Here is an 11,486-nt window from a genome sequence, read left to right on the forward strand (position 1 = left end):
TTTAATCTACATCATTTGAGACTGGATATGTTGGTTTGTCTTAAACTCAAGATATAACGTAAATAACACATGGAGAGACTCAATCAAGTGTCCTTCATAGACAGGAATGTCTAATAAACTGCATATTATTTTGATATATTCGTCAAGATCCACATCCAAATCTGCTCCCGGAAGATCCGTCCTTGCCAATTCTTCCTCAAAAGCATCAGGCCATGCTTGAATGAGTTGTGTAAAGTCAACATTCACTTTTGAATACTGCACGGTTGGTGGTGGTTTCTTTTTGTGCAATTCTCTGATATCGTTGATCCATTTTTGAATCAGTTTGTCATTTCCTGACTCTACGCTCTTAATTATTGTTTCTGGTTTTTTCATTGAAATTCCTGATGACAGAACGGATTCAGAATGAGTATTAGAGGTAATATTTGCTGCAGTCATATCCCCTTTCATTTGATAGGTCAGATCTAAAGTAACCACTGTAGGATCAGATTGAATAGGATTTGGTTCATCGATAACTTTTAAACCAAGATCATCTAATTCGTCTTCCTTGAGGTCTGGCCTTTTAATTTTCAGGAAAGGATCCAGCTCACCCACCGAGGCCATATAGTCAGGAATAAATGGCTTGAGTTTTGTGTCAAGTTCAATTTCATGGGGTTTGTATCTGTTAATATATGTAAATAGCTCCTTAAGCTCATTCGAAATGTTCATTTTGCTTAGTAACAAGTTAGATTCATTTGCATTATATGATGAATGTTGCGATCTTGGTTGTTGTGACCTTGCGTTGGTAATGTTACTCGAATAATGATCCTCTTCCTCTTCTTCCTCATCTTCTTCCTCATCTACGTCTTCTTCCTCATCTTCCTCTTCTTCCTCTTCTTCATCTGATTCCTGTTGCATTCGTTTGTTTGGAGGTTCGCTCTTTGTGGAAACTGCAATTCCCGATGAAGGAATTGCATTTGGGTTTGACGCTCCGATTTGCAATCGTGGATCTCTTGGAGTGTGTTCTGGAGATGGGATCGAATGTACCTCATCTTCATTTGTTTCAAAAACTTCATCGTAATGTTGATTTGGCACAACTTTGCCTTGTGCTGAAGAAGGTTTTTGGTTCGTTGATCCGGATGACGTTCTGTTAGTTCCACTATTTCCTCTTTCATACCTATTTGAAACTACAATTCCCTTATTACTTGATGAAGAAGAATTTCCGATACTAGTGAATTTACCAGTTGAATTTAAATTATCAGATTCTTCTTCTCCCTCTTCATCATCGGAAGGCAATCCAAAGTCGTCATCTTCCTGCCGTCTGTTAACCAATGATCGTGTCATCCCTTGGTCATGTATTGTTTCTTCCTCATCGGTTTCGTATTCGGTTGATTCACCATCATCACTTCCACCTTCCATGCTGGTGTTCATTTTTGTGTTTGGGCAATTCTTGAATTTTGTTTTTGTAGTTTTTTGGCGCGAGCAACACGATACTCTGGACATCTCACTATTATGTTGTATGGTGATCTTCATCACATATGGACAAGATGGATCTCTCATTTTCCTCATGGTGTTCCTTGAATTTTCAAAGCTCTCTTATTAAATGGTTATTTGAAAGTTACTCTTTCGTTTTAGTCATGGTTTGTTTGCAAAGTTACGATTTTCTCTGGGACACTGGGAAATTGTAATGATGCTTCGACCTCTAATGCGCTTTTCAAAAAAATCGTTAAAAATGCCACACGCAGTACATTCATCTTCGGCTCCGTCGATAAAACCTGTCTTTCCTCTTGCTGTAAAGTTAGGAGTTGGAGGAGTTCTTGGTGTGGTAACTGTTGCTTCATATTTGAATAGAAATGCCATTAATGCTTTGATTGACAACAACATGTCCAGATCGAAGGACCTCCTTGAAAGCAGAAGAATTAGAATATATGAAGAAGAGGAAAGAATTAAACAAAGAAAATTGGAATGGCAATTGCTCTCATTTGCTTCGTATGGAAGTTGGACGAAAACCAGATCTCAAGTTAAATTCTTGCAGGATAAACTTGACCGCAAAGATAGAAATACATGGCAAGATTTACTTCAAGAGTTGGAAGAAAACAACAACAAGTCTTCGTAATCATCATCATTTAATTTTCTTAATTTTCATCATCACGTGGAGATTTGACCCACAATGCGTTTGTTGTAAATGTTCACATAAACCTTCTCTTAGCTTTCAATCTTCGAAATTTATTGTTGTGGGCATTGAACATCACCTTCCCTCTATGGTTGAATAGTGTTGTGTGGTGCAGAAGAAATAGACAGTTCTATCGCAAATAGAGAGTCAAAAAAGTCGAACACTTACCGGTGGTTTTTCACTCTTCATGGCCAGCAACTCGACTTCTTTAGCTCTTTCCTTCTTGATCACAACGTCGGGTTTTTGATACTGTGAGAGGAGTGGTCAATTCCACCAATGGCTGAGCCAAACAATTTGGTCAATGTTGATGATGATTACTTACGGAAATAATGAGAGTATGGTTGTCCAACGTCCAACTCAAACATTTATCCTCGAGTTTTATGGAGGGTGTGTATTCTCTGGTGAGTTCTGGAATGTTGAACCTCTTGTAGTACTTTTTGTTGGTTGTGCTAATGACAATCTCTTGTTTTTCATGGTCAATATGCACCTGATAAATGTCCTTAGTGAAAAAGCAATTCCTGACTCTCCATTGGAAGTGCGTTGGGGAGTCTTTTCTCATGAATATTGGCTGCACATCATTACGGAACGAGAAGGAGATTCGAGAATGTATCATGGCCATTCATTCCCACTCGCACCCACTCACAACAACACCATCACACATTCCGAATACTTACATTCGTAGTGGAGGGTGCAATCAAATCATTGAAAGGATTGAATACTCTCACATCTCCTCCAATTTCAAATTGCCATTCACCCTCACCTCCTAGTACGGTGGGTCTTCTTCGTTTCCGTACAAGTAATTGATTTGTATTAAGGTCAAACTCTTCCACCATTTCTTCACCATCCTTGTAGGTGGTATGAAATTTTCTTCTGCCATCGGCCACGATGCTTGTGGTGTAGGGATATTTGGTGGTGGATGATGACTCTTTCTCTGTTTCCGATGTTGATGACGACCTGTTGAAAAATTCACTCAACATGTTGTTGTAGTTGTAGGGTGAGGTGTCGAGCTCGAAATCACACAAGGTTCAACGTTGCTAAATTTAAAAGTTTTTTTGATGAGGAGGAGGAATCAGTGTCATACAACGCTGTTGATGATGAAACTCTTCTTGTCATAGGAAGGCCCTATCCGTGTGCACAAATGCATTTGACAATACTTCAGTAGTGATGATGCTGCTCTCACTTGATACCGTATTCATGAAAGCAACAATTTCAGCAAATTCTATCAGAATGAATATTGTCCTTTCTGCGCGTGGAATATGTTTTTGAGCACCTTATCGCTTACTCTCCAATTATCTTTAACGAAGATTTCAAGATCGATTTGTTGAAATTGTTCAAACTGTTGATTGAAATAAAGAGCAAGTCTAATAATGACTCCCACATTTGATGTGTGTTGAGAGTCAGGAACTTATCTCAATAGAAACAATACATTCTTAAATTTGAAGAACATTTTCTTTTCTGAGAGTAATGTCAAATGTCTCACCTTAAATTTTAATTTGCAAGGAACTCTCTGCAAAGTGGACATCAAAAGGAACATATTCATACGCAAAGGTACCTTCTGATTTGGAAGGGTTGTGTATTAATTGTTGTGGATGTGCAACAACACACGTTATTTAATCATCAACAGAAAAAGTGCAACAACAACGTATACACTCTCTCTACCTTAAATTTTGCGGATCAACGAAATTAAATCTGAGAGATTGATCCATCATGCATCCTTCAACCACATACTCCATCAAACGGAGTTTTCTTCAAGCAACAACAGCAACATGGTTTTGTTTATCATTACTTTTGTTCAACGCTTTATCAAAATTTCAAATAGGAATCATCCAAACAACTCGATTCCTCTTTCCAATCGTTGTCAGCATCATGACCGAACCCACTCTAAAGACTTCTTCTTCATCATCACCACCATCACCTCTATCATTCATCACTGTTGTACAAGCCTCTACTCTCAATATTCGAGTACAAGGTGGAACGGTTGCCTCTCCTCGACAATTTCCTCATATCATTTCCATACAATATCAAACACAGCCTGGAGCTGCCTTTGAGCATACGTGTGGAGGTACCATCATTTCATCCAAATTCATCCTCACTGCTTCTCACTGCAATTTTGAATCCGATGGATCCGTAGTTTCTCCCTCTAAACTCTCCATTGTGTATGGCACCAATGTATTGAGTGATTGTCCATCTTCACAGATTGGAACATTTCCAAAATGTCAGAGAGTAGCAGTAAAGAGAGTAATGAATCATGCTCAATACAATGAACAATTAGTAGTGAATGACATTGCACTCTACGAATTGGCAACACCCATTTCGAATTTACCTTTGGCTCACATTGCAAAAATTCCACGAAAAAATCCTCAATTACAAACACCACATTATATCGTTGGATGGGGAATTACAAGTGATGCGAGTGGAGTGGCATCGAATGAACAGAGAGTGGGTGTGGCACCTCTTGTGGATGATTCCAATTGTAACAAATTGGGACTTGGCATGTCGTCCTCGAATGGACAGCTCTGTGCTGGTAATGGAGATGGTAAGTTTTTGAATGCATGTTGTAGAACTGGACATTCCTTACACCTTCTTTTTTGATTTTATTTGAATGATATAATGATGTAAAATACAAAAATATATATGAATGATCTAATGATGAACCATTCGTGGAAAAAGGTGTGGATGCTTGTGTGGGTGATTCTGGAGGTGGTCTTTCATTTAAACCAAAGAATGATACCCAATTTGTAGTTTCAGGAGTTGTTTCCTATGGACCAAGGTATGTGTTGTTGTTCTTCTTTTTCAATTTCTTCAATGATTTGGTTGTTATTTTTCAAACACACCAACCATTCATGATACAACGACTGTTACTGTGTTGATCATGTGTGAATCACTCATCAACCATGTCATGCATATATGGACACACATATATACTCAACAGTGGATGTGGAGTTCCCTCATCAGTCTCAAACCGAGGTGTCTACACTTCAGTTGCATACTTTAGAAATTGGATTGAAACTCAAGTGAATGGAACGTCTCCTCTTTACTATTATGATGGAACAGGAGGATCCGATGACAGTCCTGTGACTGAAGGAAAAAATCAAATCAATGAGGGATCTATCCATCATTGGAGTTGGATGTTGATGATTTCTGTCCTGTTTGTCTTATTACACACCAATTTCTAATCTTTGACTCAAAATCATTGTCTGATAGAGCAATGAATCAAAATAATCATCATCTTTGCCATCATTGGACAATTATCAATTAAAAAAGAACATGTACTTTTAACTTGAACGAAAACTGTTTCTAATCAATTCAAACTTGTCAAACCATCTTACATGGATTGTTTTGGATTGGATTCATAAAATCAATGTTTGCAACATTTGTGTTGTTGAAATGGGAATGATCAAGTATTATAAATTAAGTTTCGAACGTAACAACCTGTCAACTTTGATTTCTTTTCCAATCACAGAGTGGAAAGAATAATCTAACTCATTCAAACTCTTGATCAAATTTTAAAAGAAGGAACATACTATTATATTGAGGACAAATCAAATCAAGAGTTGAGCAGCTCCGGATTGAGGAAATTTAAATATTGACTGATAGAAAGTTCAAAAATAATCGCTGGAGCAATCCGATCCAATCCGTCGATCCTGGTTTATTAAATTACCTCATTCTAGCTTTCGGATCAGATTCGATTAATCCTCATGAGATCAGGATTGGAAAAATTTCATACCCTTATTATATCACTTCAATCATTTCCAATCAATAATTATTCTCACATCATCTTGAATGAGTTATCAACAAGGGTTGACTTTCAACAATACTATACCTACTATACCTATGATTGGTTTTATTTGAAGGACTGAACCATCTAATGTGGTCTTTTGATAAATGGTAAATTATTTTTACAGCCTTACATATTCTCATAAGGTGTTTTTTCTTAAATATAAAAAATGCCAACTCTTCAACATTCCTGCCGTCCTCCTGAAGAATATTGTACCCTCGAAATTGTTGCTTCATTTAAAGCCTACAGTTCTGAAGGTTCAATGGATGTACAAAAGAAAAAGGATATAAAGACTAAGATTCAAAAAGAACTGCAAAGGTTGAAGGAACAAAAAAGCCTTAATTTAGGTTCAAAATTTAAGCCTTCACCAACCTATCGGAAGGGGTTTTCTTTATTTATTCAGACAATGAAACCACTCACCAGTTTAAACGAAGTACTTAATGATGATTTATTCTCCAGAATTTTGAATTTTATGAAAAACATAAAGCAAATTGGAGATGCTAGATTTTGTCTTTCAAAGATCCCAGTTGCTCAAGGAACAGATGACCCTCAGCTTAGCGGGGAGATATTGTCTACAACATCAAGAAATGCAAGCCTGTATTCTTTTCATTCTACATTTTTTCCAATAATGTCATCGCCTGAAGAATTAACAAATGTCCGTTCACCTCCAGAAGATGTCACAACTATTAAGTGGTATGATCAAGAAATCAAAGAATTACGCCAAGAAAACAAATATTTGGAAGTATTTCGTCAAGAAATCAAAGAATTGCGCTAAGATAACAAAGAATTACGCCAAGAGAACCTTGATTTGCGTCTAATGGGAATCAAACAGCAGGAAGAGATTTGTTTTTTGAAAAAGCAAGTGGACAACCTGACATCATTAATAATTGTTCGTGAAGTAAAAACCCTCCAACATTTTCCGTTAAATTATTCGTAAAAAAATGTTCCGGACCAGCATTAGCAACACACAAGCGTCACAATTCTATTCCTCCGAGAACAATGATTTAGATTTTTCAAATATTTCTTTTGATGATGAAGAGGAGGCCGAGGAGCTGTCTCAAGTGAAGAGTCAACCAAAGAAAAGCATCGGAAAAACTATTCAAGACCTTGTTGCTGCTCCTCCTTCTAATTCCAATCACAATATCACTCCCACGAACCAACAACACTCCGAACTGGATAATACCAACACCAACAAATCTGTCATCAGTAATTCCACATCATCGACGAGCACTGCAACCACTACTACCAACAACAACTTGGGAGATTCACCAGTTCTCTCTCTAAAATCAGTCTTATCAATGACTACCAATAACAACAACAACAAGGCTTCTTCATCATCTCCTGTTCATCCTCTGTTGAGAACAAACGAATTGGAGGTAATGGAAACGGACGATGAAGAGGATCATGATGAACAACAACATGACTCCAAGGTTGCAACCAACTCAAAGTGGGCGACACCTAAGGCTCAATTAGGAGGGACACACTCTTCAGTAGCAACCACCACCACCAACAACAACAACAACAACTCGATCACTCTTCAAACAACCACCAACCATAGTAATGACGTTTCTCCACCTCTTTTAATGAAATCAAGCAGCACTAGTACCACCACCGCCACCAATATTGCATTGAGTACAAACAAGACAACAGTAGATCAATCCACCTTTAAGTTACAAGCTCTTCAACAACCACCAACAAAGACTCTCAATCCTTCCAAACAATCATCCATCAAGAAGACGACCATTTCTTCTTCTTCTTCTAATACTACTACACAAACACTGCAAGATGAAATCAGTTCAGATGAAGAGAATGATGAACAAGCTGAATCATTGAAAAAGACAATCTCTTCAAAAAAGATGAATCAAAAACAACTCCCTTCCACCAAATCTAATTCATCCTTGGACAAACTATTTAAGGATTTAAGATTTACAATCACTTCCATATCCACACCCACTGAAAGAGAACGTGTGATTAAAGCCATTCGATCCCATGGAGGTGAAGTGATTGAAACTCTTGAAGATATTCAAGAAGAAGAATTGATAATTCTCATTGCAGATGATTGTACCACAAAACCAAATTATTTGATTGCACTCATGATGGAAATTCCACTCTTGAAAAAGGAATGGATACATGATTCTATTTCTGAAGGTCGATTACTCATTGATACCATGTACAAGTATGTATTGAATAGAGGTTCATTCCTTGTTCGATCCACAAAACAGAAGAAACTAGTGAAACAACAAGTCCTCTCGAAACTTTCTCCATGTGTTCCAATGGAAGAGAGAATTTTCAGTTCTGCCAAAGTGAGAATTATTGGTTCAAAAGATTTTAAGGAAAAATGGTCACCCATTCTAAAGGCTGGAGGTGCCAAAGTGATGACTGTCCTCAAATCACAAACAGATCATCTTTCAAACTTTTTATTGGTTGAAGATTATGACAAGTTAGATGCCAAGGTAAAGAAGGAGGCCAAACAACACAAATTACCAATTTTGGATAGAGATTCTTTGTTGGAAATTATCGTAACATTGGAAAGGAAATTATCGTCTGATCAAATCTTAAATTATTCTGACCTCAAGACAGCTATTCAAAAGATGGCAAAACAACAATCAAAGAAAAGAGCTTGTCGAGATGATCATGAGGAGGACTCTGAGGAAAGTGATAGCAGTGAGGAAGAAGTTGAACAACACAAGAGAAAAGGTTCAACAGAGGAATCATCTCAAGAAGTAATGCAAAGAAAGAAATCAAAACCAAGCCCAACAGAATTGACATCACCTGAAACCAAACAATTATCAAAGACACGTTCTGAAACAACAGACACACTCCCAAAACAAGAGAATGTATCTGAATTGAAAAAGGACAAGACCGAAGATAACACTCAAAAATTCACTACTACAAATTATCCTAATGGATTTTACTTTAGAAAAAGTGAATATGACTCTAATTCATTCTCACAACTCTTGCAAATCCAAGATCAATCGATGGAGGTCATTTGTGTTGGAGATGTGATTCAAACACTAGATGACAAGTATTACCGTGTGGATTCGTTCGGATTTTCACGACTACTTGCAACAGAGTACACGTTAGTTGATGTCAGAAACGATTCACAGCATCAAGAGACTCAACGATTGTTACAAGCAACAGATCGAAATCATGTAGAAGTTCCCCTTTGCACTGTCAAATATAGAGTGTTGTTAAATAATCGTTCAGGAATGGGTGAGAGAATTTTCTTGATTGAAAAACCAGAAAGACTATCCATATTAGATGACACTCCTTTAATATCAGTGGAACATAGGGCGGTCAATATTTTGCACTTCAACATTAGCCACGACTTTCAGCAAACCTCACCACACACAATTCAAATCCTTCAATTTAACAATATTTTGTTCCAAGAAAATGACTTTGTCAAAATCGTTCACACCTCAGACGAAGGATCTCGACTGGTTTGCATTGGACGAATTAGATTTGTGCTTGAAGACCGTCTTTTTATTGAGTTATTTCGAAGGCATCCTAACAGCGAAATATCAGATCACTATGTGACCAGTTTCCAGGTCATTCCATTGTTCCTTAATTCCATTTCGATTATTGAGCCTCTTCAGAGCTTTAACGACCTTTCTGCTTTCACTATTTCAAAAAAACAGACGCAACAAGTCCAATCGATTTTTGTGCAAGAAGAATAAAGTTTAATCTCTGCTTGTGATTCTTGGCAATAATTTTCGCCAATGATTTGCTCTCTTAACACTTCCTACGGACAACATGACTTTGATCAAGTATTGAATGGTCCTGGACATGGTGTGTGGCTCCACAAAGTTGTATTTCTTGTATGCAGAAATCATTTGTTCCATCAAATTTTCAGCTTCTTCCAATCTTCCAGTTTTCAATAAACTTGCTGCTATGAATTTTGCTCCTGGAACTGCCTCAGGATGATGGCCATAATACTCGATTGCTTCGTTCATCTTTCCTTGTTGAATTAAGCATTTGATTATTAATGAAAAGGTCCTTGCATTAGGTATCAACTTGCGTGTTTCCATACTCTTCAAAATAGCATCAATATCTTGTTGGGTATAATTTTTAGATCGAACTAATCCAATCAACAAAGAGTTGTATGTCGCTGTGGACACGGTAACATTCTTGCTGATCATTTCATCAACCAATTCATATGCCTTGTCTAGTTTTGAATCCTGAGTAAATCCAACAATTAGAGTATTATAATAACCATCATAATCTTCAGTACAATTTTCTTTGAAAAATTCATAAGCTTTGTCGACATTTCCTTCTTTGATATAACCTTCAATAATAATTTCTTTTGTTATTACGGGTGGTTTCATTCCATATTCAGTAGACATTTGATTATAAAGTTCCATTGCCATTCCCATATCACAAATCAAAGCATATCCTCTGATGAGAGCTGTAAATGTATATTCATCAGGTGGTACTAAAACTTCATCGCTCTCATCCATCCAATTAAATAATTCCATCGCTCTCTTCATTACAACAGAATTGTGTTCACAAGTAGGTTTGAACACTTTAATTTCATCAACAAGTCCATTCAACACAACAGTAAATGCACTTGTTCCAATGTATGGTGCTGTTTGACCATGTTCATTCTTTGAATTACGTAAAAAGGCTATAGCACCAGCGACATCATTACCTTGTGTAATAATGACTTGTAGTAATTTTGTAATTTTTGGTTTCAATTTGAGTTTCTTAACCACAACTTCTGGAGAGAGACCCATATTCTTACAATTATCAATTCGAGAGGTCAATAAACTTAATAATGTTCTTGCTGTTTCAACATCTCCAACTTGTTGAATTGTGTCCACTAATTTATCTAAGAGAGCTCCAACCACTCCGAGATGATAACGCTCATTGTCATTTAAGAAAAATTTAACTTCCCGATAGACTTCAAAGAGTGGTCCTCGAGACTTGTCGGTGGAAGGAGACACTGGAGTATTCTTTTTTTTCATTTTGGTGTAAAAATCAAGAGTGTCCATAATTTCATTTTTTCTTTTCACGGCCTCTTCGTAGGTTGGAGGAGACTTTTTGGTTGAATCATCTTCTCCAACAACAACAACTTGAACAGTGGAGTTGTTAGAGTTGTTGTGAGAGTTGTTGTTGCTGTTGGATTTGTTGGGAACAGTCGTGCTCTTGTTAGAGTTGTTGTTGGATTTAAAGTTGTTGTTGGATTTAAAGTTGTTGTTGGAGTTGTTGGGAGCAGTCGTGTTCTTGTTGAAAGAAGAGGCAGTGCTCTTGTTGGTTTTGGACTTGAAAGTTTTCTTTGATTTTGTAGTATCTTTAAAAGATGTTGAAAATGAACAATGTTGATTGTTCATTCCATTAGGATTGAATTTGGGATGAAGATTCAATGTCGTTGTTGAGTGGACTCGAGTCGAGTATGATCGATCAATTAATGTACCAGTGGAACCAGTCACTGAGAGAAGACCGAGTCGGAACATGGCATGGTAGGAAGAAGGCTTGTGAGTCATCATCCTGTTGCTGCTGAGAACGAGTGCTCTTGATGTTCGGGCGGTGTGTGTCAAAAAGAAAGACATTTTTTTTTGT

At 37.2% G+C, this 11,486-nt stretch overlaps 7 protein-coding genes across 7 annotated transcripts; 4 read left to right on the forward strand and 3 right to left on the reverse strand.

The window, feature by feature from the left end:
* Window positions 1–6: 6 nt before the first annotated feature.
* FDP41_011806 (uncharacterized protein) lies at window positions 7–1,407 on the reverse strand (the record flags this gene model as incomplete). The annotated part of the gene is made up of 1 exon (XM_044702256.1): window positions 7–1,407. The coding sequence occupies one exon, from the start codon at window positions 1,405–1,407 to the stop codon at window positions 7–9; it is 1,401 nt and encodes a 466-aa protein (XP_044566658.1).
* A 301-nt stretch (window positions 1,408–1,708) lies between these two features.
* FDP41_011807 (uncharacterized protein) lies at window positions 1,709–2,092 on the forward strand (the record flags this gene model as incomplete). Its single annotated transcript, XM_044702257.1, has 1 exon — window positions 1,709–2,092. The coding sequence occupies one exon, from the start codon at window positions 1,709–1,711 to the stop codon at window positions 2,090–2,092; it is 384 nt and encodes a 127-aa protein (XP_044566659.1).
* A 110-nt stretch (window positions 2,093–2,202) lies between these two features.
* FDP41_011808 (uncharacterized protein) lies at window positions 2,203–3,126 on the reverse strand (the record flags this gene model as incomplete). The annotated part of the gene is made up of 4 exons (XM_044702258.1): window positions 2,203–2,235; window positions 2,318–2,398; window positions 2,472–2,717; window positions 2,824–3,126. The coding sequence occupies 4 exons, from the start codon at window positions 3,124–3,126 to the stop codon at window positions 2,203–2,205; spliced, it is 663 nt and encodes a 220-aa protein (XP_044566660.1).
* An 889-nt stretch (window positions 3,127–4,015) lies between these two features.
* On the forward strand, window positions 4,016–5,325 carry FDP41_011809 (uncharacterized protein; the record flags this gene model as incomplete). The annotated part of the gene is made up of 3 exons (XM_044702259.1): window positions 4,016–4,685; window positions 4,820–4,919; window positions 5,082–5,325. 3 exons carry the CDS (start codon window positions 4,016–4,018, stop codon window positions 5,323–5,325), a joined length of 1,014 nt encoding a protein of 337 aa, XP_044566661.1.
* Window positions 5,326–6,096: 771 nt separating this feature from the next.
* Window positions 6,097–6,702, forward strand: FDP41_011810 (uncharacterized protein; the record flags this gene model as incomplete). Its single annotated transcript, XM_044702261.1, has 1 exon — window positions 6,097–6,702. The coding sequence occupies one exon, from the start codon at window positions 6,097–6,099 to the stop codon at window positions 6,700–6,702; it is 606 nt and encodes a 201-aa protein (XP_044566662.1).
* Window positions 6,703–6,868: 166 nt separating this feature from the next.
* Window positions 6,869–9,604, forward strand: FDP41_011811 (uncharacterized protein; the record flags this gene model as incomplete). The annotated part of the gene is made up of 1 exon (XM_044702262.1): window positions 6,869–9,604. The coding sequence occupies one exon, from the start codon at window positions 6,869–6,871 to the stop codon at window positions 9,602–9,604; it is 2,736 nt and encodes a 911-aa protein (XP_044566663.1).
* Window positions 9,605–9,607: 3 nt separating this feature from the next.
* Window positions 9,608–11,476, reverse strand: FDP41_011812 (uncharacterized protein; the record flags this gene model as incomplete). The annotated part of the gene is made up of 1 exon (XM_044702263.1): window positions 9,608–11,476. One exon carries the CDS (start codon window positions 11,474–11,476, stop codon window positions 9,608–9,610), a length of 1,869 nt encoding a protein of 622 aa, XP_044566664.1.
* Window positions 11,477–11,486: the final 10 nt, after the last annotated feature.

This window comes from Naegleria fowleri (genome assembly GCF_008403515.1).
Source record: "Naegleria fowleri strain ATCC 30894 chromosome Unknown tig12, whole genome shotgun sequence".
NCBI classification, from domain to species: domain Eukaryota; phylum Heterolobosea; class Eutetramitea; order Acrasida; family Naegleriidae; genus Naegleria; species Naegleria fowleri.